This window comes from Chlorocebus sabaeus, chromosome 5 (assembly GCF_047675955.1).
Source record: "Chlorocebus sabaeus isolate Y175 chromosome 5, mChlSab1.0.hap1, whole genome shotgun sequence".
Taxonomy (NCBI): Eukaryota; Metazoa; Chordata; class Mammalia; order Primates; family Cercopithecidae; genus Chlorocebus; species Chlorocebus sabaeus.
Window position 1 is genome coordinate 85,735,245 of NC_132908.1, and position 27,034 is coordinate 85,762,278.

Here is a 27,034-nt window from a genome sequence, read left to right on the forward strand (position 1 = left end):
CACATTTCAGCCAACTGGACTTTGCGTCTGGCTTTAAATGTTTCCCGCCACTGCCCTCCAACAGTCTAGCTTCATATCCGTGTCCTGGTTCCCAAGTCCCTTCGAGGAGAGATTCTCAAATGCGGTCCGTTTAAAATCACCCAAGAAATACAAAAATTAGGCAGGCATGATGGCGGGCGCCTGTGGTCCCAGCTACTGGGGAGGTTGAGGCAGGAGAATCACTTGAACCCGGGAGGCGGAGGTTGCGGTGAGCCGAGATCGCACCACTGCACTCCAGCCTTGGGTGACAGAGCGAGACTCCATCTCAAAATAATAATAATAATAAGAAGAAGAAGAAGAAGAAGAAGGCAGGAGCTCGGCGCGCAGACCCCCAGCCCCAGAGCCCAGGGACCCCCTTTTGGGAGGACGGGGCGAGGCCCAGCAATCCGCGTTCGGAACGCTCCCGCGCGGCGTTCTGATCGGAGTAGCCTGGGACTGGCGGAGACCACGGCGCCTGCCTCCGCCACGGTTCACGAAAAGCCCGCGGCCCCGACCCGGCCACAACGGGACAGGAGGGAGAGGGGAACGCGCGCGCCCGGAACCCGCCGCCACGGGGCCGCGCCGGGGGGACGCGCTTGGGCGACGGACGCGCCGCGCCGGGGACGCTGTTGGGAGCCGGAAGCGGTTCCGGCCCGACTCCGGCGCGCGCGCGGCGGAGGACGAGGAAGAGCTGTGGCCGGGCAGATCTTGCCCCGCGACCGCGGCCGTCTTGTAGGTGCGGGCGGCGGCGACCACGGGACCACGGCGGGGTCGGCCGGGCGCAGAGCTCTCGGGGGCGCGGGCTCCAGCGCCCGCACCTGGGCCGCAGCTGGGCTTGAGCCGTGGCCCGTGGCGCGGCCGCTTCCCTGCGAGCCGCCTGGGGCCGGGCGTCGGCCTTCCCGGGCCGCCGAGCCTCTCGTGTCCGGTGGGGAGCGGGGCCCCCCGCGCGGGGACGGGGGAGAGAAGGCGTGCTGACGCCGGGCCCGGTGAGACGGTGGAGCCGGCGGGGTCCGTGTTCAGGCATCCTCAGAGTATCGTGTTCGGTTGTGTCTGGAATACATTCACTTCCATTTCTCGTTGGGCCTCAGAAGTCACCCTTCAGGTACTCCCCGTTTGAGTTGTTTGCTGCGTGCACCTTGCTGGGCGCGTGGGGCACAGCTTCATAGCCGGCCTAGCTCCTGAGGGCAGGTAGATCTGTGAGCAAACGATGGCGACGTGCGGCCGTGAAGTATTTGGAAGGCCCTGCAGGCAGCCCATTCCCTGGAGAGAGGGAAGGTTTACAGGGCTGAGGCCCCGTGCAGTCAGGAGTTGATGTTGCCGTCCTAAGTCTAAATTCCAGCAGGCAGGCCAGGTGCAGTGGCTTATGGCTGTAATCCCAGCCCTCTGGGCAGCAAAGACAGGAGGATCACTTCTGGCCGGGAGTTCAAGACCAGCCTGGGCAACATGGTGAGAACCCTGTCTCTACAAAAAATGTAAAAATTAGCCGGGTGTGGTGGTGTACCCCTGCAGTTCCAGCTACTCAGGAGGCTGAGGCAGGAGGATCACTCGAGCTCAGGAATCGGAGGCTGCAGTGACCCACGACAGTACCATTGCACTCCAGCGTGGGCGGCAGAGCAAGACACCGTCTCAATAAATAATAAAACTAAAAAAGAAGGGGTGATATTTGAACTGGGCTTGGAAGAATGATTAGGAATTTGCCAGAAAGGGAACGCGTTTAGAGATGGGAACACGAATTGTGTCTGGGGCATAGTTGTTGCTTTCCCAGCCTGCGAGGACAGACATTCGTGATAGGGCCCAGGGCTGAGACCTTGTTGAGGAGGGTTCACATGGTGGGCCTGGGAGCACAGGTATTCACGTGTTACTACCGCTGGACCCTGGGAGCTTCGTGGCGTGAAGCCTGGCTCAGGCCAGTGTTCTTTCCGCAGGTGTTTGGGGACATAAGATGAGGCTTCCCTTGCTCTCACTCCTTTGGCTCTGAACCGTCTTCTCAAGGCAGACACAAATGGTGGATTAAACTATGGGCTTGGGATTGTTGTGTCACCTTTCCAGATGGCATTTTTTAAATAATATTTTTCTTCCTAAAATCGATATGCGTTTCAAGTGTATTTTTCCCTTTTGGTTTTTTTGATTTGAATGTCCTGTTCATGAATGCAATGTGAATGTCTGCTACTTAAAAATGTAATTTTGAAAACAACCCCCCAAACCACAGGCGTGATGCTGAAACGCATCCTGCCCTGCAGGCCAAGCACAGCCCTCCCCTGCCCCATACCCTCCTCTGCCCTACACCGTCATCGGGGCAGTCACAGGAGGAAGTGCTGGCATCCACTTCAAACACAAAGTCTGGGGTGGGGGGCCAGGTGTGGTGGTGAACAGGTCAGGTGCCACTTTATTCATGTTGAAACCAGCCCCTTCATTTGAATGCCAGTGTCGTTCTGATCTAGTAATTTTTGTTGTGAGGCTCCATGGGGAGCACCCTGCTGAGCATGGCGCGGCCATTTGTCTTCTGCCTGGCCTGTGCCGGACCATTCGTACATTCTCACGTGGAACCTGTGAGGCAGATCTTGTTACTGTCCCATCTTAGTGGTGGGAAGTGAAGGGCTAGGCCAGTGAGGAAATGAGGACAAGAGAACGGCCATTCAAGTCAAAGCCTGTGGCGACTCTAAACTCTGCTGTTAACCAGCACTCTGGTGAAGACGGAAACGATGCCTCCCACTGGCGCTGCATGTGTGTTCCCGAAAAGCCCCAGTGCCTGAGTGGTCTGATCTCAGAACCTGATGGCTAGAACACCGAGAGGGCCGGCCTGCCTCCGTGAGGGCTGGAGAGCAGCTGTGTTCAGTGGCTCAGTGGTTCCAGCACGCCTTCACCAAGGAGGCTGTCCTGGCTCATGCACCTTTCTCAGCTTCTGACTAGAGTCCTTTCCCAGCCACGTGGTGACGCTGCTGACCTTGGGTTATCAGGGTGCCGCGTAGCAGGGGTGTGAAGCTGGCTGATGAGGGTGGAAGACCCCTGACTGAGCTCCGTTTGTTTGGTGGGCAGTGTCCCTCCAACACTGCGCTCCTGGTGGTGATGGGGAGCCCCACGGTAGAAGGGGTTCCGGTGGTTGAAAGGTGGGGTTCTCTCTGAGGGAGCTGGGATGCCTCTGGACCGGGAGATGTGCAGGAACACCGCTCATGGCCATCTGCCCTGAGTAGACTCTGTCTGCTTGTTCAAGGCAGGGCTCTGATCCGATGACCGTGAGGATTCAACCTCTGTGCTGAAAAGAATTGATGACTGGGTGCTTGTTGGTCTCAAGCCTGAGGGACTTAAACGCTGGTTTGATGGGGCTGGTTCCGTTTTCCACATGCTTGGTGGGAGAATAAATCAGCACCTCATTGGAGGGGACTTTGTCAGTATTTCTCAAAATTAAAGATGACCCAGCAATGTCACTTCCCGGCATCTGTGCCCTAGACACCCCGAGTGAACGCGGCCGTAGGTGCCAGGACTCTCCCCTTCCCCCGGCAGACGCTGGCTGGGCCGGGCGCTTCTCAGCCTCCGTAGGAAGCTTCCCCACCAGGCCCCCCTCTGTCCCTCCTGCCCGTGGCCTCTCCTCATAGCACATGGGCTCTGTGGGAGCTGGGACCGTCTCACATGGGGCCAGTCATGTCTGTCACCTCCCAGGGGTTGGTGGCAGGAGTGCCCAGCCACAGGCAGGGCTCTGGATTCCGCCCAGGAGAACAGCAGTTTCTTCTCAGCCAGCACTTTGAGTTTGCCCAGCCCAGCTGTGCACATCTGCATCGCCAGCTCTGCTGACCTCTGGGTTTTGTGGGGAATCCACTCTTACTCTTGCATGGCTTCACGCTGCAGGGTGACCCAGGAATTTGTAAAAATGCCGAAGTTGGGGCTGTGCTCTGGTAGTGTGTGCTGTGTGTGCTCAGCATGTGGTTAGCATGTGCACAGCACAAGCATGAACTCGCTTTGTCGGAACTCGGTTCTTTGTGGTCTGCAGAAACCTTTTCTGAGCAGCAGCTTTAGTTAGAGGAAAGCTGTCATCCCCCTTTCATGTGCTTCTGTCATATTGAGAAACAGCTACAGACAATGACAGGCAACTTCTATATCCACTCGTGAGTATCGCCGGCCGCCCTAGTACTCCACTCCTTGGCACCCCAGAAAGCACCGTCCCCTGCACCACGCACCCCAGACACTCCCTGTGGCTCTTAGCAGCGGAAATCTGGCCTCGGGGCTGTGACCCAGAACACCCAGTGCCTGGTTGGTTTTCTGTGTGTGGATTCTCCTTGTTTCCGTGCCCTCACACCTGTAAAGCAGTGCAGGATTGGTTGGAAGTGAGGAAGGAAGTGTGGTGGGGCTGCCCTGGTTTGCTGCTTTCTGAAGCTGGCACAGCCCACGTGCTGATCTTGTGTCTTGTGTCTGGTCGAGCCCAGTTGTTTCCTTGACATTCTCTGGGTTTCTCTATGGTAGCAGAGTGCGGGTGTGTGGGCGGACCAGCCATGGCCCTGCCTCTGAACAGATGTGGAGGGCAGAACATGGGTGCCTCACGTCAGGAGATGATGTGGCCTACAGGGCTGACCGTTTGGTAGAATTCAGAGAATACTCACACAGGACATCCAGGCAGCCCACGGAGCTGTGCTGCCCGGCATGGGTCGTTTTCCTCTGGCCTGGGCCAGAGGCAGGAGATCCCTCTGGCTGGGACAGGGGCTTCATTAAGAGCCCCAGGCTAGCAGAGGAGGCAGACACCCAAATCAAGCAAGCAGAAACCAAGGGCAGTAGTTGAGGGTCTCAAGCACAAAACATACTTTGGTTCTGACAGTTTTCACTGTCATGAGATTTGTTTTGTTAGGTGACGATGAAGTGTTGTATACGGTTTCAGACTAAGAGCAGAGAATAAAACTGTTTAGTACAAACCGCAGGCAGTGACACAGTAGCTTTCCCCTCGCTAGTTAACGAAAGAGCTGTGCTGGAGAGAGCGAGCCTGCCGAACGTGGCCACAGATCCCGCAGAGGGGACGTGGTGTGCAGGAGGAGACGCGACAGGGTTGTGGGGTCACTGCTGCCCCTTGGTTTTATTTTATAATGTTGTCTTTAGCTTGGAAATAACATGCTTCCCTTCCCCCATTGAGTGTTGAGTGTTGTGCCTGTGAGAAGCGTTAGACACACAGCCTGGGTCCTCAGCACAGATGCCCGTTGGCAGGTGTCCTCGCCGGCCTTCCGGGTTACAGCGCCAGTCCTGGTGCCCACCCCAGGAGGATGAGCATGTGCAGGCCTTCGCCTCATCGTGCCCCTCCACCTGCTGAAGCAGCTGTGCCTGCTGCTCTTGTGAACTGTGAGCTTCCCCTTACCTCTCTCTCTGGCTCGGAAGCTGGGTGACTTTGAACTTGGCCTCCTTTGCTTTTCTGTGTGTGAACAAGTGGTTGCCTTGTTTGTTTACTGAACAGAGTGTGGTTGAGGCAAAATGCTGAGATGAAACCTAATCTAATATGTGTGTGTTAGATGGTAGCATCATTGTCAAAATAATACTCGTTCAGAGTCCCTGAGAACCACATGGACAACTTGACTACGCGTGGGCCACAGGCCTGGGACGCTGTCAGAGGCCCCTGAGTGCCCAGTGGGTGCTTCCGCCAGGAAGGGAGGCAGACCAGCCTATTCTTACTTCAGAGGCTGAGGTAGGGACAGTGCAGTACCTGAAGGAGCTATGAAGTTGGGGGCATGAAACCAGAGCGAGTGACTGTTGTTCACCCCAGCAGGCCGCATCAGTGCTGGGAAGGAAACATGGTCAGTTCTGCTGGTCATAAAGAGCCTGAGAAAGCAGATTGTCCCGTGCCCTCGTGAGTCAAGCGAAGCTTCGATTATAAAAGGCCAGGGATGCAGGAGCCTCGTGGAAAGTGCACCCCTTCTCCTTGCTCTGGAATGCGGGGGCTTTACCCCGGGCCTGTGTCCGCGTCCTGGGGTGGTGTCCCGTGGGCAGTGTCCTCTGGCTGCAGAATGCGTGTTGCAGAGTTGGACCAGCCCTCACGCGTCTGGAGCGTTGTGCCCTGGCTTGTTCTCAGTCTCCTTTCTCTGAATGAAGAATTCCAGCGGATCGCGGGCCCGCACGGCTCCTCCCAGGGAGCCCTCACTTCCTGCTGATTTATTAGTCATTTAGTAAAGTTTTTTGGGGGAAAGGGGAGAATTATAGTTCAACCTAAAACACATTCTCTAGCCCTGTGAATTGCCTGGTTTAAAGCTTGGCTTGGCTGGGCGCAGTGGCTCACGCCTGTAATTTCAACACTTTGGGAGGCCGAGGTGAATGGATCACCGGAGGTTGGGAGTTGGAGACCAGTCTGGTCAACACGGTGAACCCCTCATTTCTACTAACAATACAAAAATTAACCAGGCATGGTAGCACGCACCTATAATCCCAGCTATTCAGGAGGCTGAGGCAGGAGAATCACTTGAACCCAGGAGACAGAGGTTGCAGTGAGCCCAGATCATGCCATTGCACTCCAGCCTGGGTGACACACCAAGACTGCATCATAGATAGATAGGTAGGTAGGTATGTAGGTAGGTAGGTAGGTAGGTAGGTAGGTAGGTAGGTAGATAGATAGATAGATAGATAGATAGATAGATAGATGGATAGAGTGAGACTCCATCTCAGTTAGATAGGAAAGAGAGAAAGAAAAAATGGTGAGAGAGAGAAAGAAAAGAAAAGAAGGAAAAAAGCATGGTTTACACCTGCCATAACCCCAGGACTTTGGACCAGGCTGGGCAACACAGTGAGACCTTGTCTCTACCAAAAAAAAAAAAAAAAAAAAGCTGGGTGTGGTATCACATGCCTGTGGGCCCAGCTACTCGGGAGACTGAGGGTGGAGGATGGCTTGAGCCCAGGAAGTCGAGATTACAGTCAGCCGTGATTGCATCACTACACCAGCCTGGGCAACACAGCAAGACCCTGTCTCAAAAAAAGAAAACAAAAAAAAAACCTTGGCACCTCACCACATTTCCACCATGCACCTGTGTGGGAAGGGTCTGAGCGAGGCAGCACCGTGTCTGCCCTGGGGGTGGGGTCTCCAGGCCATGCCTGTTGTGAGCAGAGGCCATGTCTGCCGTGGGGACGGGGTCTCCAGGCCATGCCTGTTGTGAGCAGAGGCTGTGTCTGCCCTGGGGGCGAGGTCTCCAGGCCATGCCTGTTGTGAGCAGAGGCCATGTCTGCCCCGGGGGCGAGGTCTCCAGGCCATGCCTGTTGTGAGCAGAGGCCGTGTCTGCCCCAGGGGCGGGGTCTTCAGGCCATGCCTGTTGTGAGCAGGGGCTGTACTGAGCTCTTCTCCACACTTCCTCCTCTCATGGGTGGTTTTCCAGGCTCAAGATTCTAAAACCCATTATTCAGATGTACCGTAAGTGTATTGAATTTTATATGCTTCTCCTTGAAATAAACTTACCTAGTTTATTTCATTGTTCAGAATCTTGTGTGATTTGGGAATCCTTAAACTAGTGAAGTGAAATAGAAAGCTGAGATGCTGGGCGCGTACGGAACGTTCCAGTGGCGTAGGCGAGGAAGGCTGGACGCGGCCTGTCTGATGCGCTGCCTTCTGACTGAAGGTGCAGCAGGCGTACCTGGCTGGGTACTGGGAGGTGTTTTAGATCCTGTCGTGGCTACGTTAGGATGGGACGGTTGGGCACTCACGTGCTGTGCCTTGCCTTTCTCCAGGTTGGCCCCAGGAGGCTCCCGGGAACACCTGTCAGTGCGATGCTGCCCCATGTGATGCTCACCTTCCGGCGCCTGGGCTGTGCCTCGGCCTCCTGCCGGCTGGCTCCTGTGAAACACAGAGGAAGTGGCCTTCTGCACACAGCCCCGGCAGCCCGCTCGGACAGGAGCGCCCCCGTGTTCACCCGCGCCCTGGCCTTTGGGGACAGAACCGCCCTGGTTGACCAGCATGGCCACCACACGTACAGGGAGCTTTATTCCCGCAGCCTTCGCCTGTCCCAGGAGATCTGCAGACTCCGCGGGTGTGTCGGCGGGGACCTCCGGGGGGAGAGGGTCTCCTTCCTGTGCACTAACGACGCCTCCTATGTGGTGGCCCAGTGGGCCTCGTGGATGAGCGGCGGTGTGGCAGTCCCCCTCTACAGGAAGCACCCCGCAGCCCAACTGGAGTATGTCATCTGCGACTCCCAGAGCTCTGTGGTCCTTGCCGGCCAGGAGTACCTGGAGCTCCTGAGCCCGGTGGTCAGGAAGCTGGGGGTCCCGCTGCTGCCGCTCACACCAGCCGTCTACACTGGAGCAGTAGAGGAACCAGCAGAGGTCCCAGTCCCAGAGCAGGGGTGGAGGGACCAGGGCGCCATGATCATCTACACCAGTGGGACCACAGGGAGACCCAAGGGCGTACTGAGCACGCACCAAAACATCAGGGCTGTGGTGAGTGCCGCCCCTCGCCGCAATGGCATCGGTCACGGCACGGCACTCTGGGTGGGCTCCAGGCCCCTCACCACGATGGCATCGGTCACGGCACGGCACTCTGGGTGGGCTCCGGGCCCCTCGCCACGATGGCATCGGTCACGGCGCGGCACTCTGGGTGGGCTCCGGGCCCCTCGCCGCGATGGCATCGGTCACGGCGCGGCACTCTGGGTGGGCTCCGGGCCCCTCGCCACGATGGCATCGGTCACGGCGCGGCACTCTGGGTGGGCTCCGGGCCCCTCGCCACGATGGCATCGGTCACGGCGCGGCACTCTGGGTGGGCTCCGGGCCAGAAGCACATCTGTTCATTTGCTTCTCTGTGGAGTCGTTCATGGTTGTCACCATCCTGCAAACCCGTGTGAGATACACGGACACAGTCCCGCAGGGTGTAGCCACTGGCCACGCAGGACGGCTCGGGCAGGGGCGAAGCCTTCAGGTGTAGAGGGATTGAGGGGCCACCAAGTGACCCCGCCAGGACCACGTGGCGTGAGGTCAGAAGGGGCCACTCACTGCCTGCAATGCTGAGGGGCTTTTCCGAGGCCAGCCACGTGTTAGGATGCCTGGTCAGGACCCCACGTACACCTGCGTCTTACTCGTTATTTTTGTGTCCTGTGACCTCAGTCACATCTTCACAGAACTCTCCAGCCACATCACTTACTTGTCATTTGTATAGTGTCATAAAGTCTCCTATGCGGTTGAAGCAATAAAGTAAAAATGAAAGCCAAAAGCCACGAAGGGGAAGGCAGGAAGTGGACCCCACGGAGTCGTGGGTTGATGGAGGCACCATGAACACGCTGCAGGCTAGGCCCTGGGTGGCCTGCGCCGTCATTCCCGGAGGCAGCGCACCTGTCGGGAGGGACGGGCTCCGGACTCCTCTGTCCTTGCTGAGGGGAGTGGCACTCACATGTGCTTGTCCCTGGAGCCTGTGCAGGCAGCAGGCAGCGTCCTCCGTGAGACTGGACGGTGGATTCAGTGGGCCGTGCCTCACGCTGCTTCTCAGTAAGAGCTGAGGATGCCTGGCCCTGGGTTCTGTCCTGGCTGAGCAGGTAACAATAATTCACAAATCGGCAGAGCTCTGCGAGGGCGGTGCTGTCGGCTGAGCCAGTGGTTGGGCTAGGAGTCGATTCCAGCCTGAATGGCGCTGGGTCCCTGAGTCCAGGCTTGGGCAGGGACGGAGCTGGGGATGGCGATGCTGAGTCACAGCTCTGTCTGCCTGGTGTCTGCAGAGCCACTCCCCTACTGTCTAAATTCCCTAAAGCCCCGGCTGTGTGTGGTGCTGTCCTCTGTCCCCAGGGTAAGTGAGTGACCCAGCAGATCTGCTGTGGTTTCGTCGTCATCTTGAGAGGCTGCTAGAGGGGAGCAACAAAGAGCCAGCCTTCTTCCCCTTCCTCAGCTGAGAGGCCCAGAGCTCCTGTCCCTGAGCCCCAGGTCTGTGTATGCTGCTGCGGACCACAGTCTCGCTCCTGCTCTCAGCTTCGCTCTTGTCCCCTGCAGGTGACCGGGCTGGTCCACAAGTGGGCATGGACCAAAGACGACGTGATCCTCCATGTGCTTCCACTGCACCACGTCCACGGTGTGGTCAATGCGCTGCTCTGTCCTCTCTGGGTGGGAGCCACCTGTGTGATGATGCCTGAATTCAGCGCCCAGCAGGTGAGTCAGGGTCAGGGCTCCTGGCCGCACCCTCAGACCAGCTGCCTTTCCCTGGTCGGGGTCAGGGCTTCTGGCCACGCCCTCAGACCAGGTGCCTTTCCCTGGGGTGCAGTCACCCCATCCACAGGGGACACGCCAATGCCGAGACCCTGGGTAGCATGGAACCCTGTACTTACAATGCTTTTTGCTATACATACGTACCTATGATAATGCTGAATCGGTAAGTCAGGCACAGTAAGAGATTAACAGTAACAGAACAGTTATAACCACGTACTGTAATAAAGTTATGGGAAAGTGCTCTCCTGTCTCCAAAATACCTTCCGGTACCGTGCTCATCTGTTGCGAGACTGCAGTGGGCCGCACGTCACTGAAACCGTGAATAGTGAGACTGTGGATGGGCTCCTGGAGCTGCAGCAGACGCTCACACACTTGGTTTAAGATACTGCGAGTTTGTTCTGACATGCTTGGAGGCCAGGATTCAGAGACGAGTCTTGCGGAGCTGACGCTGGGTATGGTGGGGCTGTTCCGACAGGAGGCTCCATGACAAAGTCCATTCCTGCGTCTTCCAGCTTCTAGAGGCCGCCTGTGCCCTTGGCTCCAGCTGCTTCACGTCCTGCTCTGCTTCTGTAGGCACACGGCCTCCTTCTCTCCGTAGTCAGGGCTCCTTCGGCTTCTCTTTGTACAGCCTATGCGGATATTCCAAGATAATCTCCCATCTTGAGGTCCTTCGCTTCACCCACCTGCAGTTCCCACCACTGCGTGAGGTGACACATTCGGGGTACAGGGTGTAGGGTGTGGCCCCTTGAGCTATGATGTGGCCACTGTGGCAGCTCTTGGTTACTCCAGAGTACTGGCCCGGCTGGAGAGCTGCTGGCTGGGAGGGTTACTTTGGAGTATTGGCCCAGCTGGAGGGCTGCTGCAGAGTCTCTGTTTCCCCTCTCTGCATTGCTTCCTCTGTAGTGTCTCCCTTGGAGCAGGCAGGGAGGGGAGGACGTGGCACTGGCCACACACAGCACTGGGGCGGAAGCAGTCGTCGCCGAGGTGCCACGCGCAGCCTTGCCTGTGCAGAGCTGTCTCCAGGGCAGATCAGGATGCTGCTTTGGAGGGAAAGGACCTGGGCTTGAGGTGGGACCCTGTGTGCAGCATGGGGCCTCGCCTGTCAGTTGGGGATGGCGGTGGCTTTTAGGAGTTGCTGTGGCCCTGTGTGCATTCCAGCTGACTGCAGGCGAGAGCCACTCACCGGGCTGCAGAGGGCATGAGGGGCAGGCCTTGAGCCCACAGGAAGGACGGGGTGTGCGTATGTCACAGGTGTAGTGAAGCGGAGCCCTCCAGTGAGGCCACGGATGTTTTCCAACCCCTGCCCATATAATGAATACGCCTTTTATTCACAGGAAAAAAAGTTTAAAAAGTGAATGTAGGGAAAAGCCCTTAGGATTTGGGTCGTATCATGATCGTTCTCAGCACAGAATAGCCCATCTCTGAGGCCAGATGCCTGGGGTTGGGCTCCTGGTCTGTGCAGGGCTGTCCTGCAGGGCAGACGTCCCGGCCAGCAGAGGCACAGTCCTAAAGCCCAGAGCACAGCAGCCACCAGTGGCTGGTCCCACACTCACTGCTCTTGCCAGGACTCTTCCTGTCTGAAGTCTTTCGGGCCCCCTTGAAGGCTGTGTGGAACTCTGAGGCCTCTGACCCGGAGCTCAGGACTCAAACCCTAGTGCGGTGTGAATTTCTCCGGGAAGGGGGCCCTGTGAGCGGTCGGCCCCACCCACCTCCCCTCTGCTTCTGCTGCCGCTGGGAGGCCCCGCCCACCTCCCTTCTGCTGCCGCTGAGGGTCCGCCCACCTCCCCGTTGCTTGTGAGGCAGCTGAGAGGCCCCGCCCACCTCGCTTCTGCTTCTGCTGCAGCTGAGAGGCCCCGCCTACCTCCTTTCTGCTGCTGCTGCTGCAGCTGAGAGGCCCCGCCCACCTCTCTGCTGCCACTGAGAGGCCCCGCCCACCTCTCCCATTGCTTCTGAGGCAGCTGGGAGGCCCCGCCCACCTCCCTTCTGCTGCCTCTGCTGTAGCTGAGAGGCCCCGCCCACCTCTCCTGCTGCAGCTGAGAGGCCCCGCCTACCTCCCCTTTGCTTCTGAGGCAGCTGGGAGGCCCCGCCCACCTCCCTTCTGCTGCTTCTGCTGTAGCTGAGAGGCCCCGCCCACCTCTCTTCTGCTGCAGCTGAGAGGCCCCACCCACCTCCCTATTGCTTCTGCTGCAGCTGAGAGGCTCCGCCCACCTCTCTGCTGCTGCAGCTACTGCAGCTACTGCAGCTGAGAGGCCGTCCTCTTCACTGTGGGGCGCCCGACCCCACACAGTGGCTGGAGGTGGAGAGAAGGCCTCTCATCTGGCCCTCCACCTCTCTGATCTTTAGTCTCATCCCCGGAAAATAAGGGGTCCTGGCCACCTAAGCCCGAGGGGCGTGTAGGAGGGTCTGGCCTGGTCTGGAGCCTGGCTCACAGTGGGCACAAACTTCAAAAAGAGAAGGGGCTCTTCTCCAGCCTCCACTGGAGGGAAGGTCTTGAAAGAGAAGCCAGTATATAGAACAGCTTTCTAAGAGCAAGTGAGCCAGTTTCTTCACAGATGATAACACTGGGCTTTAGAGAACGACCTCTTTAAAATCTAGCAGTTACTGCCGTGCCAACGACAGGTGGCTGCCAACACACTTGCGTCATTAGCCGTGAGCTCCCTCCACTGCTTGCCAGGGCGCCTGTAGCCACAGAGCCTCCGGAGGGCCCTGTCGCCAGGGTCACCTGAAGAGCCTCCCCAGGGCCCCGTATCCCTGACACTCCACATTCTTGTTGGCTTCAGCCCTTATTTTTCATGGACATCTCAGCACTGACCACAGCTGCAACACAGCACTCTGGTTAAGATGGCAGACACTGAGGTGGCCTCATCTGTGTGGTCCATCCTGGAGACATCTGCCTGGCGCTCTGCTCCAGACCTGTCCTGGCTCCCCCGGTAGGGATCTGGCTTAGTGGCCCGACCCTCCGTGTGGCTGTCTCTGGGGTGCGCCCTAAATGGACACAGCTGTCCTTGGTGAACACGAAGGTGGTTTTGTTGCAGTGAGTTCCCCGTGTGTGCGCTGTGTGGGTGGTGCAGCGCCTGGTGTGTAGGGACCTTTGGTGCCTTTGCTATGTCTCTGGGGGCTCCTCTGGGGCTGTTCCCTCCTCTCCACCTTGAGCCCCTCCTTTCATTTGGCCGTCAGCTCTGTCGAGGGTGTTGGTTTCTGTGCCTGTGACTGGGCCTCCTCAACCTGCCCCACCTCAGCCCTTGCTCCTTGGCAGCCTGGCCCTGCACCTCTGTTGGGGGCTGCGTGGGTGCTGACGGCGGCTGGTCTGCCATGGTCACTTGGGCAGAGGCCTGCACCTCTGTTGGGGGCTGCGCGGGTGCTGGCGGTGGCTGGTCTGCCATGGTCACTTGGGCAGAGGTAGCCACGGCCTTTGTCGTGGACTGTGCCAGGGTGAGATGCAGCTGCAGGGGCAGAGGCAGAGCATCTCCCAGGGAGCCAAGGGCAGGTTGGTTCCGTCCTCCCGAGTAAAGAGTGTTACTCTCAGGGTGAGAGGCAGGTGGGTGCAGGTGCTGGCACAGACCCGCTGTCAAGGATCTGGACTTTCTCAGCTTGCTTCTTCTCCAGCACTGTGTGAATGACACCACCTGGCTCTTTCTGGTGCCCACAGGCACACAGCTTGGGAGCTGCTGCTGCGGCATCTCTGCCCAGGGGCGTCAGCCATGGGAGTCCCTGCCCTGGGGTCTGTGTCACAAGGGCGTCTGCCCAGGGATCTCTGCTCTGAGAGTATCTGCCCTGGGGTCTCTGCCTGGGGGTCTGCTGTCATATTCCAGACACTGCAGACTGGCTCATTAATGGACACGGGAAAGCCTCAGACCTTCAGTGGACACAGGAAAGCCTCAGACCTTTAATGGACACGGGAAAGCCTCAGACCTGCACTGTTTTTGACGCTTACTTCAGATTTTTCTCTAAACTATGCTGTGAAAACTTTTTTTTTTTTGAGATGGAGTCACACACTGTCAGCCAGGCTGGAGTGCAGTGGCGCGATCTTGGCTCGCTGCAACCTCTGCCTCCTGGGTTCAAGCGATTCTCCTGCCTCAGCCTCCTGAGTAGTTGGGATTACAGGCACCCGCCACCACAGCCAGCTAAATTTTTGTATTTTTAGTAGAGACGGGTTTTCACTATGTTGGCCAGGCTGGTCTAGAACTCCTGACCTCACGATCCACCTGCCTCAGCCTCCCAAAGTGCTGGGATTACAGGCATAAGCCACTATGCCCAGCCAAAAACTTAATATTTAAACAAATTTGATGCTGTGGCTACAAAAGATTGCAGCTCTTTTCCATCAACTCCCAAATTTCAGGGTTTCTGACTTTAGAAATTTCTATGTGTAAAATCCAGCTGTCAGCGTTATTGAATATTGGGGTTGTCTAAGATTGTATTGAAGAATGTGTAGGATACAAGTGTGGGGTGACCAGACACCTGCGGTGGTATTGGACAGTCTTAGATGCGGTGTCTTCAAGTCATCCTGCACAGAGGGCCGTGTGTGTCAGTGCCTGCAGGTGACGGATGGGGTTGGGGGACAGGAGGAGGATGCCGGAAGATGGATATGCAGCCACAGCCTCTAGAGATCAAAGTCGCCGCAAAGTCGCCAGAGGCTCAGATCAGTCACTTGTCTCCGACAGCGCTGCCCTGGCTGACGTCCTCAGGATCGCAGCATGGACTCAGGAGGGCAGGGCAGCAAATCAGGGCAGCTGGGGGTGGCTCCTCGGAGCAGCCTGCGTGGGAACTGCCATCTGGCAGGGTCTGTGCTGTGGTAACTTGGGTTAGAGCAACAGGCCTGCTCCTGCTGCCTCAGAAGCACTTGCTAGTTAGTCAAATGTTAAGGAGCACTTCAGGGGCCTCCAGGTCCTACAGGTCTTGGAAGTGTGGCAACACACTGGGATGTGCTGGAGGAAGGAGGTCGCACTCAGCTCTCAGTGCCCTTCTTTAGGGCGGCAGCTGCCCTCTGAAGATTTGGATGACTTCCAAGAAATGCCATCCTTCGTGTCTTTCACCTCTGTGCCTGCTCCCCGCCCCTCAGCCTTGTCCCGCTGTGTGTGTGCTCTCCCCGCCTCAGCACTGTCCCTCTACACGCATGCTCTCCCCGCCTAAGCACTGTCCCTCTACACGTGTGCTCCATTTTCCGTGCCTCAGGGTCACATTTGTGTTCTGGTTCACTGTACTGTTTGACAGTTGATCTGTGTGTTGCATCAAATGCAGTTTGTTCTTTTTGCATTGCTGTGTTGTATTTCATAGTGTGCAGAAGCCACAGTATGCTTATCCATTCTGCTCTTGAAAGATTTGGAATTGTTTTCAGTTTGTGGCTATTAGAAGTCACGGTTGCTATGAACATTCTCACACAGATGTCCCTGTGGACATTTCTCTTGGATCTGCACCTCCTGGTGCCGGCTCACAGGCTAGACATATGTTTCATTTGAGTGGAAGCTGCAGAAGAGTTCTCAAACGTGGCTGCATGTTTCATGCGCCCCCAGCCCCATTCTTCTGATACCAATTTACTGTATTAGTCCATGTGCACGCTGCTGATAAAGACATACCCAAGACTGGGAAGAAAAAGGTTTAATTGGACTCACAGTTCCACATGGCTGGGGAGGCCTCAGAATCATGGCGGAAGGCAAAAGGCACTTCTTACATGGTGGCAGCAAGAGAAAATGAGGAAGAAGCAAAAGCGGAAACCCTTGATAAACCCATCAGATCTTGTGAGACTTATTCACTATCATGAGAATAGCACAGGAAAGACCAGCCCCCGTAATTCAATTACCTCCCCCTGGGTACCTCCCACAACATGTGGGAATTCTGGGAGATACAGTTCAAGTTGAGATTTGGGTGGGGACACAGTCAAACCATATCAGGAGTCCTTAAATTTGTTAAATTATCCACATGTCTCCTCTTCTGGTACCTTCATTTATCCCTACAGAGGTTCTCCAGGAAGCACCTTGCTTCCCCCTAACTCATTTCCCTTCAGCCTGGAGAACTTCTTTTTAGTAGCTCTTGTAGTACAGCTTTGCTAAAAAATCCCTCAATTTTGTTTCACTGAAATTGTTTTTATTGCACCCTTCCTTTTCAAAAACAGCTCTATCGAGATACAATTCACACACCGTAAAATTCACTATTGTAAATTATGAGTTGTGTAGCCATTCCCTCAAACCAGTGTCCATTCCCCGCCCCCCGCCATTCCCAGCCCCTGGCAACCACGAATCTGCTTTCTGCCTCTAGACTTTCCTTGTTTTAGATGGCAGTGCATGCAAATGGGTTGCGTCACACTCAGTCTTTTATTCCAGCTTCTTTCACTTGCAGGATGGTTCTGAGTTTCATCCATGTTCTATTGTGTGCATTAGTAGCTTGTTCCTGAGTAGTACTTCATCGTATGGACACAACACATTTTCCTCATCCATTCACCATCTGATGGGCATTTGGACTGTTTCAGTTTGGGGCTACGATGAATAATGCTGCTGTGAACATTTACGTATAAATCTCTGTAGACACGCTTTCACTGATCTTACGTAGACACAGAGGGATAGAATTGATGGGTTGTATGGTGACTTTCTGTTCAGTGTTTTAAGAAACTGGCAAACTGGCTGGGCACGGTGGCTCACACCTGAAATCCCAGCACTTCGGGAGGCTGAGGCAGGTGGATCCCTTGAGGTCAGGAGTTCGAGACCAGCCTGACCAACATGGTGAAACTGTCTGTACTAAAAATACAAAATTAGCCGGGCACAGTGGTTCACATCTGTAATCCCAGCTAGTCAGGAGGCTGAGGTAGGAGAATCGCTTGAACCCAGGGGGCGGCGATTGCAGTGAGCCAAGATCACAGCACTGCACTCCAGCCTGGGTAACAGCAAGACTCTGTCTCAAAAAAAAAAAAAAAAGAAAGAAAAGAAACTGGCGAACTGTTTTCCAAAATGGCTGTGTTGCTGTATGTTCTCACCAGCAGCCTATGAGAGTTTACATTTCTTTACGTCCTGCCAGCACTTGTCACTGGCTTCAGTTTGTGTTTCCCTAATGACTACTGATGTTGAGCTTTTCTTTTTTTTTTTGAGGCCGAGTTTTGCTCTGTCACTCAGGCTGGAGTGCAGTGACTCGGTCTCGGCTCACTCCTGGGTTCAAGCACTTCTCCTGCCTCAGCCATCTCAGCAACTGGGATTACAGGTGCACAGCCCCAGGCCCAGCTAATTTTTTGTATTTTTATAGAGATGGGGTGTCACCATGTTGGCCAGGCTGGTCTTGAACTCCTGACCTCAACTAATCTGCCTGCCTCAGCCTCCCAAAGTGCTGTGATTGTAGGCGTGAGCCACCGCACCCTGCCAGATGTTGAGCATTTTTTATGTTTATTTTTACTTTTTCCCTTTTGAATTATTTTTGTAGAGACAGAGCCTCCCTATGTTGTCCAGGCTGGTCTCACACTCCTGAGCTCAAGGGATCCTCCCACCTCAGCCTCCCAAAGTGCCAGGATTACAGGCGTGAGCGCTGCGCCCAGTGCTGTTTTTTTATGTTCTTGTTTGCATCCATATGTACTCTTTGGTGAACTGTCTAATGAAATCTTTTGACCATTTTTAAATTGGGCTATTTGTCTTCTTATTGAGTTGTAAGAGTTCTCTGTGTATTCTGGATACAAGTCTCTTTTCAGATGTATGGTTTGCAAATATTCCCTCTAACTGCAGCTTGTCTTTTTATTTTCTTAATGTGTCTTTTGAAGCACACATTAATTTTGATGAAATTCATTTCATAAAAAATTTTTTAAAATAAATTCATTTTATCAATTTTTTAACTTTTTTTTTTTTTTTTTTTTTTTTGAGATGGAGTCTCACTCTGTCACCCAGGCTGGAGTGCAGTGGTGCGATCTCGGCTCACTGCAAGCTCCGCCTCCTGGGTTTACGCCATTCTCCTGCCTCAGCCTCCCGAGTAGCTGGGACTACAGGCTCCCGCCACCTTGCCCGGCTAGTTTTTTTTTTTTTTGTATTTTTTAGTAGAGACGGGATTTCACCGTGTTAGCCAGGATGGTCTCGATCTCCTGACCTCGTGATCCGCCCGTCTCGGCCTCCCAAAGTCCTGGGATTACAGGCTTGAGCCACCGCGCCCGGCCCAATTTTTAAACTCTATAGATTGTGCTTTATCTCTTCAGAGAAGTCTTTGCCAAACCACAGGTCATGTCATGAAGATACTCCTTTTCGTTTTTTCTTAGAAGTTTTCTAATTTTAGCTCATACATGGAGGTTTCTGACCCACTTTGGGTTAAGTTTGCATCTGGTGTGAGGTAGGGTCTAGGATTCACCTTCTTCATGGAGATATTCAGTGTGTCGTTGCCATTTGTGAGAAAGATTTGTCCTTTTGTCCTTTCCCCTGTTGGGGACTTGGCTTCTTTGCCAAGAATCACGTGACCAGATATCTGTGCGTTAGTTTGTTTCTGGACTCTCAAGTGTGTTCTGTGGGTCTCTTGTCTGATCTTACGCAACATCACACTGTATTCATTACTTCTGGTTTATGTCAGTTTTGGAGTTGGGAACCGTGTGTTCTCACCTTTAATCTGCCTTTTGAAATTTATTTTGGATCTTCTGGGTCCTTTGCCTTTTCGTGTAAAATGTAGGATAAGTGTATCAATTTCTGCAAAATAAAGCTTACTGGAATTTTGGGAAGATTGCTTTGAAGCTGGAGCTCAGCGTGGGAAGAACTGCCGTCTTCACAGCGTGGAGTGTTCCCGTCCACGAGCATGTCCTCTCTCCGCCTGCTTGTCTGTTCCCCCGCCCTCCCTCGATGGCAGTGTTATGGGTGCTGCTCCACGGGTGCTGCCGTCTCCCGCACTCTGGTCGCCTGTGTCTTTGCTTTGCCGTCTGCGCGTCAGCGTAGATCACGCCCGTTGACTGTGTCTGACTTTTTTCCTCTTTTCTGCTGTGTCTTGTTTGTTATTTGGTCTATTGAGTGAATTCATTTCAGATCTCATGTTTTTCAGTTTTACAATTTTTTGCAGTTCAACTTCTCTTTGCAATTCTCCATTTTCCCCACGTTGTTCATCTTTTCTTTTTTTTTTTTTTTTATTTTTCTTTTTTTTTTTTTTGAGACGGAGTCTTGCTCTGTCGCCCAGGCTGGAGTGCAGTGGCCGGATCTCAGCTCACTGCAAGCTCCGCCTCCCGGGTTCACGCCATTCTCCTGCCTCAGCCTCCGGAGTAGCTGGGACTACAGGCGCCCACCACCGCACCCGGCTAATTTTTTTGTATTTTTTAGTAGAGACGGGGTTTCACCGTGTTAGCCAGGATGGTCTCGATCTCCTGACCTCATGATCCGCCCGTCTCGGCCTCCCAAAGTGCTGGGATTACAGGCTTGAGCCACCGCGCCCGGCCTTCATCTTTTCTTCTAAATTCCTTAATCTGCTTGTTGCAGTTATTTGAAGGGCTTTGTCTGGTGGTCCTGATATTTGGATTTCCTGAGACTTCTTCAATTTGGGGTTACATCTTTGTTTCCTTACATGCTTTGTAACTTTGAAGAGTTCTAATCTTTGTCTTTGAAAGAATTATACTATTTCTTCTCTGGAGATTCCTGCCTTTCTCTGCCAGGCAGCTGTGGTGAGGTACTCGTCACTGCCAGAGTCCAGTGAGGAGATGAGATGGACTAGGGCTGGACTGTGGCATCGGCATCCATCCACCCCAGTTTCAATGCCCTGTGGGCGAGATCTGTCCTGTGTGTCATGAGCCTTCCTTAGGTGCTGACCCCACAGCATGAAGAGTGCCCTCCGCCACACCGTTCGGGGCTCCGTGTGGAACACTGAGGGTAGAGAGGGCCATGGAACGAGCGTGGCTCACCAGGTCTTCCTGAAGCTTTATGGGCAACGCGATAAACTGCTAACAAGTGAGGAACTTAAAACATACTTATATGTAAGCAAGAAATGTTTATTATGGAGTAAAATATAAAATTCACATGACTCTTTTAAATAAAAGACTTCACCGTTCACTAGTCACTGCATGCCTGTGCATACTGGGAAGTGTGCTGACTTCGGGTCTGCGGGTGGGCGGCTGACCGGGGCCTCCTGTCAGCTTCCCCAAGGTGCACATCCGCCCTCCTCTGTGTAGCTGGAAGAGCCTGGCCACTCATGTCTGTGCAGGCTGCAGATCCCGAAGGCCTTTCCCAGCTCTACTCACGATTGCTCTTCCCCCCACAGGCCAAATGCAGTTGTCCCGCGCAACATGGCTTCTGTGGGAAGGGGTCAGAGTCTGAGGCACCCCTTTTAGACGGGAGGCACTGCAGACTCTTGAATGTAAACCATGAGAATGTGAGAACGCTGTGCCTGGAGCCAGGAGCCTCTGCTGCGGCCTCAGTGCCTGCTCATCTTCCTACCGAGTGCTTCCTTTCCTCCGTAGGTTTGGGAAAAGTTCTTAAGTTCTGAAATGCCGCGAATCAATGTCTTCATGGCAGTGCCTACAATATACACCAAGCTGATGGAGTACTATGACAGGCATTTTACCCAGCCGCACGCCCAGGATTTCTTGCGTGCAGTTTGTGAAGAAAAAATTAGGTAAGTGAAAAGAGCCCACTTTCCCGTTCAGAAAGTCTTAAAGATCAACAGATACGACTTATTTCTAATAAATCACTTCTACTAAGTTCTGGGAAGCACTGCTTTCCATTTCCTTTCAGTGTTCCCTCGCTCTCTCCCCATCTCTCTCTCTCTCCCCCCGTCTCTCTTTCTCTCCCTGTCTCTCTCTCTACCCGTCTGTATGTATATCTATAATCTCATCCACGTTGATAGCTACTTGGATTCTGTATCACTCTCTCTGTCATTCTCTGTCTCTCTGTCTCTCTCTGTCTCTCTTTGTCTCTCTCTCTCTCCGTCTGTCTCTATCTCTCCATCTATCTCTCTGTCTTCTGTCTCTCCTGTCTGACTCTCCGTCTGTCTCTGTTTTCTCTCTGTCTCTCCATCTCTCTTCATCTGTCTCTCCGTCTGTCTCTCTGTCTTCTCTCTATATCTCTCCTGTCTCTCCATCTGTCTTTGTCTCCATCTATCTGTCTTCTCTCTTTCCCGTCCGTCTCTCTCTGTCATGGAGTCTGAAGGACAAGGGTGAGGACAGTAAGCCGACTCGCTCACTCATGCCTTGTCTGCCCAATGTCCCACGGCTCCTGCCTCTACTATGCAGTGCCTTCGTGGGCAGCCCTGTGGCGCCTCCTGCCTGGGGCATGTTCTGCTGCTTTTCCTCTCAGCCCTGCTCCTCCCCTCCCAGCTCCCTGGATAAACCCCTCCCTCCCAGGACGAGCTGGTCTTTGGGGCCACTCAGGGGCGTGTTTGCTTTACACTCCTGCCTGAACCTGCAGGCATGGGAACGTTTCTTTTCCCTCGTGGCTGTTGGAGTGTGGTGCACTAACTGGAAATGCACACGTGTGGCTCAGTGAGTCTTCACACGCATCCCAGGCCCTCCTCTCCAGCAGAGTCGTGGGTGGGGCACTTTTTCTTTTTGTGAGAGGGAGGGGGTGGTGTGGCAGGCGCACCGCAGGAACTGAAGGCTTGACTGTCATCCAGTTTCCAGTGGGATGTGTGCGTGTCTGTGGCTGCCGCGCACTCCTCCCAGTCCCCAGGAAGTGCACAGGGAAGCAGCACCTTCGTTCCTGGAGAGAATTCCAGGTTGTGCAAGGCATATATCTGATCCCACTTTGCTCTCTTTACCGTTCCTTCGCCCCTTTTCTGTGAGGCCGCCGGAGCCCATGGTTTTGCTGCTGCTACTGCTGGGATGCCTTGGGGCTGGGAAGACCCTGAGCTGAGCAAGATGAGCAGCATGTTTTACTAAATCTAAGGAACAGAGGGCAAGAACGAGGTCAGTGAAGGAGAGGATCAGGTGATTTCCGGGATGACGGAGGCAATGAGACCTCAGCCATCTGGATCCCCCAGCGAGGGTCCTGTCAGTGGTGCCTCCTCGTAAAGCAGGGGCAGCAGCAGGGACCACTCTGCTCAAACCACTAACAAAAGCACCTTCCCTACTGCCCGTGAGGCTGCAGGAAATGCTGTGTGAGCAGCGCGGGCACTCAGGGTTCTCAGGACCCGTGTTCTCCTGCCAAACCTGAGCCAAGCGTGTGAGCCAAGACGGCTCCAGCTCTGTGGGCGGTTCTGAGCCCCTTGGGTGCTGCAGCCATTCATCCGTGTCCACGTTCTCCTGTGGAGCCCTGCAAGCTGAGCTGGCTCTAGTCCCCAGATGTGCCTGGCTGCAGCCCGCAGCACCGTTGCTGTTCACCTGTGATCACTGTGTGGTGGGCAGCTGCACGGTCACTGGTGTTCTTGAGCGTGGTTGTGAACAGCGCAGGAACTTTGCGGGGGACACCACGGACCCTAAGCACATTGTTTACCCTCATTAGCCGTTGGACCTGCTTCCTTCTAAAATAAACCCAACAAATCATTTTCAAAAAACAAAGTAACGCCCTAGTGCAGACTGCAGCATTGGTCCCAGGTGTCGCACGGTGGTGCCGGACCCACGCCTGGGGCTCCTGCTCTCGTGAAGGAGCTGCCGCCTTTGCATGCGAGGGCCGCGTCCCGAGGGGCTAAACCTGCCACCTTTGCACGCGAGGGCCGCGTCCTGAGGGGCTAAACCTGCCACCTTTGCACGCGAGGGCCGCGTCCCGAGGGGCTAAACCTGCCACCTTTGCACGCGAGGGCCGCGTCCCGAGGGGCTAAACCTGCCTTTGGTTGTGCCACGTAGGCTCATGGTCTCAGGCTCAGCTGCCCTGCCCATCCCGGTGCTGGAGAAGTGGAAGAACATCACGGGCCACACCCTGCTGGAGCGGTACGGCATGACTGAGATCGGCATGGCTCTGTCCGGGCCCCTGACCGCCACAGCACGCCTGCCAGGTACGAGCATTTCCCACAGCTGTGTTCCTCTCCCACTTTGCCCTGAGCCCCCCAAGGTGGGCCAGTCTCGAACCACCCACATTTGGAATGAAAGGCGGCGTGAAGGATGCTGCCCTGTGGGACAGGCCACCAGGCCAGGAGGGCACTCGGGATGCACGGTGACCTGTCCCCTCCGGGCCAATCAGCCTTCTCCCAAGCCTCAGTCAGGGGTGGGGGGGGGTCTGTGCTGGCCCCTGGCTGGATGACTGGGGAGACAATGGGAAGAACAGCAACACCTGGAACACAGGCGTCGGTGCACGTCTCAGAGGAAGGCCAGGGGCCATGCTGCTGGCTCCAGACCACATCAGCCTCCATCTGGAGTCCGGGTGCCACGCAGCGCCAGCAGCAGTGCCAGGGCAGGTGGGTGTGGTGGGGAGGGTGGGATGAGTCAGGCACCTGTCTTCCTTCTCTAGATGTGGGCTCCTGGTACTGAGCCCCTCTTGTCCAGCCCTCCCTAACACATCCCATTCTGACTTTCATCTGACCCAAGCCTTCGAGCCCCGGGTCCTCCACAGGGACTTCTGGGAGCAGAGCCCACTGCTGGGGGGCCGCCCTGCTTGTTTCTGTGTGGCCCGTTCAGTCTGTCCAGAGCAGAAGAGAGATCTCAGTGCAGACGTAAAAGTGAGACCATCCCGCACGTCTGTCTGTGCAGCTGCTTACCTGCAGACACAGTAAAATTCACCCCTCTGGCGTGCAGCTCTGAGAGTCTTCAGAAACATCATCACAGTCAAGACAGAGATAGAGAAGGGTTCCTCACCTCACAAACTTCCTTCCTAGTGCTTCGCACCCCCTCCACCCCCAAGTCCCAGCCCCTTGTTCCTGTTTCTCTTCCTGTGGTGTTGCTTCTTCTGGGAGGTCACATGGCTGAATCCTGCAGGACGTGGCCTCTGAGCCTGTCTGCTTCCGCCTGGCTTCCGCCCGCAGTCGTCTGTGCTGTGTGCATCAGAGTCTGCGCCTTTCACTGCTGAGTGGCATCGTCGCGTGGATGTGCCACCACTTGTGACCCTGTTTTAAGCAATGACACGTAAGATGTTATAAACATTTGTGTGCAGATTTCTGTGTGAACGTGGGTTTTTATTTCACCTGGGCAGATACCTAGGAGAGAGATTGCTGTGTCAGGGCGGCTGCGCCCTCCCCTTCGCCCTGCGATGGGCGGGAGGTCAGGCGCACCCGTGCTCCAGTGGGCGGTGGGGGTGTCTTGTTGCGTTCATGATTCTCTCATGACGGTGGCGTTGAGCACCTCTTCTGTTCTTGTCATTCCATTTTCAATTGGGGCATTTGTTTTCTTGAGTTTTGAGAGCTTTTTAAAATTCTAGACGCAAGTGTCAGCTGTGTAATTTTAAATATCATCTTCCAGCTCGTGGTTTGTCTTCCCATTCACCTAACAGCATCTTTAAAATCAGGAGTTTTAGATTTTGGCCCAATTTATCAATTTGTTTTATGAATTGTCTATATGAGGTCTTATCTAATAAATCCTTGCCTAGCGCAAAGTCACAGAGAATAGTTTCAGCTCTTATATTTAGCACGGTGATCCATTTTGAGTTAATTTTTATACTTAGTGCAAGATACGGACCACAGTTCCTTTTTAGTGTGTGAACGTCTAGCTTTTTAGCACTGTTTGTTGAAAAGACTCCCTTCTCCATGGAACGGGTGATCTTTGTTGAAAGTCCGTTGACTCCTCCGGGGCCGGCTGCTGGACTCTGCTCTGTCCCATTGCTCTTCCCGCATGCCCTTTGGCTCATTCCATGCCTGCCTGATTCCTGGGGCTCTAGGGGAAGCCTGGACATAGGAGTCCAGGCCCAGGCGGGGACCAGCTGGTGCCAGGCAGCGATATGGTGCTGGGGCCTGCAAAGTGAGTGTGAGGGCGGGCTGGCTGCTGGGCTGGGAGGAAGAGAGGCTGTCGGCTTAGGTCCCTTTGCTGGACCTGGGGAGCCTTAGGGTCTGCTAGGTGTATTCTGAGTGTAAAGGGAGGTTTCTGTTTGGCTGGGTCATCATGAGCAAAATGACAGGGCCATGACAGTGAGATCCTCGGCTGCCATGCAGAGCTGCCAGCGGGGCGGCCACACGGAGCACAGAGCCTGCTTCGACAGGGCCCAGGGTAGAGGGCAGGTGGGGGTGTGTTGTGAAAAGAAGTCAATTCGAGTGGTGAGAAATAGATCCTAGTCTCAGACCCCAGGAAACCACTGTCAGTGCCGGTGGCCCCTGCCGTGGGCCGGCTCGTGCTTTAGTCTCAGACCCCAGGAAACCGTCATCAGTGCTGGTGGCCCCTGCCCTGGGCTGACTCACACGTCCCCATGGTGGCTGTGGCACCAGCTCTTTCTTCAGTGGCTAGAGCTGTCTGGTGGAAATAAGATGGGGACCTTGAAATCAAATGGGAGCAGTCCCTCGAGTCTCTGTCCTCGTCGTCGTCCTTCTTAGTAGGATGTGCTGGTTTTGTCCAGTGCCACCGGCCACAGTCACCACGTAATATGGACGGAATGAGCAGAGCTCAGCTCGCTGAGGGCTGCAGGCTGCAGGCAAGTGAGGACTGAAAGGGTAACGGGCTCCAGGCTTTGTCCTCTCTTTGTTCCGGATGTGTGAGCAGGACAGGTTCTGTGTATTCAGAATCTGTCTACACAGAGAGTTTGTAGTTGACGATGACTGTTTACATAGAATTGCTTTGTGGGTGTCCTCATTTGATCTTCTCAAAACAGCCCCTGCTGTGGGGTCATTTTTTCCATTCACACACAAGAACCCATGGAGCCTGCCAGGGGTCATGCGGCTAGTGAGTGACGCAGACACACACACACACTTCCCAGGCAGTCACGCTGCCAGGAGCACGGTGGCCTCTTCAATGGTTTCAGGAGCAGCCCAGGGACCGCTGTCCACACCGAGGGCGTCAGGAGCAGCCCAGGGACCGCTGTCCACACCGAGGGTGCCAGGAGCAGCCCAGGGACCGCTGTCCACACCGAGGGCATCAGGAGCAGCCCAGGGACCGCTGTCCACACCGAGGGTGCCAGGAGCAGCCCAGGGACCGCTGTCCACACCGAGGGTGCCAAGGAGCAGCCCAGGGACCGCTATCTACCCTGAGGGTTTCAGGAGCAACCCAGGGACCGCTGTCCACACCGAGGGCGTCAGGAGCAGCCCAGGGACCGCTGTCCACACCGAGGGTGCCAAGGAGCAGCCCAGGGACCGCTATCTACCCTGAGGGTTTCAGGAGCAACCCAGGGACCGCTGTCCACACCGAGGGCGTCAGGAGCAGCCCAGGGACCGCTGTCCACACCGAGGGCGTCAGGAGCAGCCCAGGGACCGCTGTCCACACCGAGGGCGTCAGGAGCAGCCCAGGGACCGCTGTCCACACCGAGGGTGCCAGGAGCAGCCCAGGGACCGCTGTCCACACCAAGGGCGTCAGGAGCAGCCCAGGGACCGCTGTCCACACCGAGGGTGCCAGGAGCAGCCCAGGGACCGCTGTCCACACCGAGGGTGCCAGGAGCAGCCCAGGGACCGCTATCTACCCTGAGGGTTTCAGGAGCAACCCAGGGACCGCTGTCCACACCGAGGGCGTCAGGAGCAGCCCAGGGACCGCTGTCCACACCGAGGGTGCCAAGGAGCAGCCCAGGGACCGCTATCTACCCTGAGGGTTTCAGGAGCAACCCAGGGACCGCTGTCCACACCGAGGGCGTCAGGAGCAGCCCAGGGACCGCTGTCCACACCGAGGGCGTCAGGAGCAGCCCAGGGACCGCTGTCCACACCAAGGGCGTCAGGAGCAGCCCAGGGACCGCTGTCCACACCGAGGGTGCCAGGAGCAGCCCAGGGACCGCTGTCCACACCGAGGGCATCAGGAGCAGCCCAGGGACCACTGTCCACACTGAGGGCGTCAGGAGCAGCCCAGGGACCGCTGTCCACACCGAGGGTGCCAAGGAGCAGACAGGAGCCCAGAGGCCCAGGGGAGGCTCACCCTCCCCGCACTGGAATCAGAACTCCCAGGCGAACAGGAAGGAGCCCCAGAGAGATGGTA

At 55.5% G+C, this 27,034-nt stretch overlaps 1 protein-coding gene across 10 annotated transcripts in view; it reads left to right on the forward strand.

Moving 5' to 3' along the window:
* Positions 1 to 652: 652 nt before the first annotated feature.
* ACSF3 (acyl-CoA synthetase family member 3) overlaps positions 653 to 27,034 on the forward strand; it is a 72,924-nt gene continuing 46,542 nt past the window's right edge. For 7 of the 10 annotated variants that reach the window (XR_012093018.1, XR_012093017.1, XR_012093016.1 and 4 more), the window contains exons 1-5: positions 653 to 754; positions 7,696 to 8,400; positions 9,934 to 10,089; positions 20,531 to 20,685; positions 22,850 to 22,998. Coding sequence is in view for 4 of the 10 variants with exons in the window: in XM_007994373.3 (XP_007992564.3) it covers positions 7,735 to 8,400; positions 9,934 to 10,089; positions 20,531 to 20,685; positions 22,850 to 22,998 (1,126 nt within the window). In the remaining 6 variants the exon portion in view is untranslated. The other 3 variants (XM_007994374.3, XM_007994375.3, XM_007994377.3) reach the window with 3 other exon arrangements.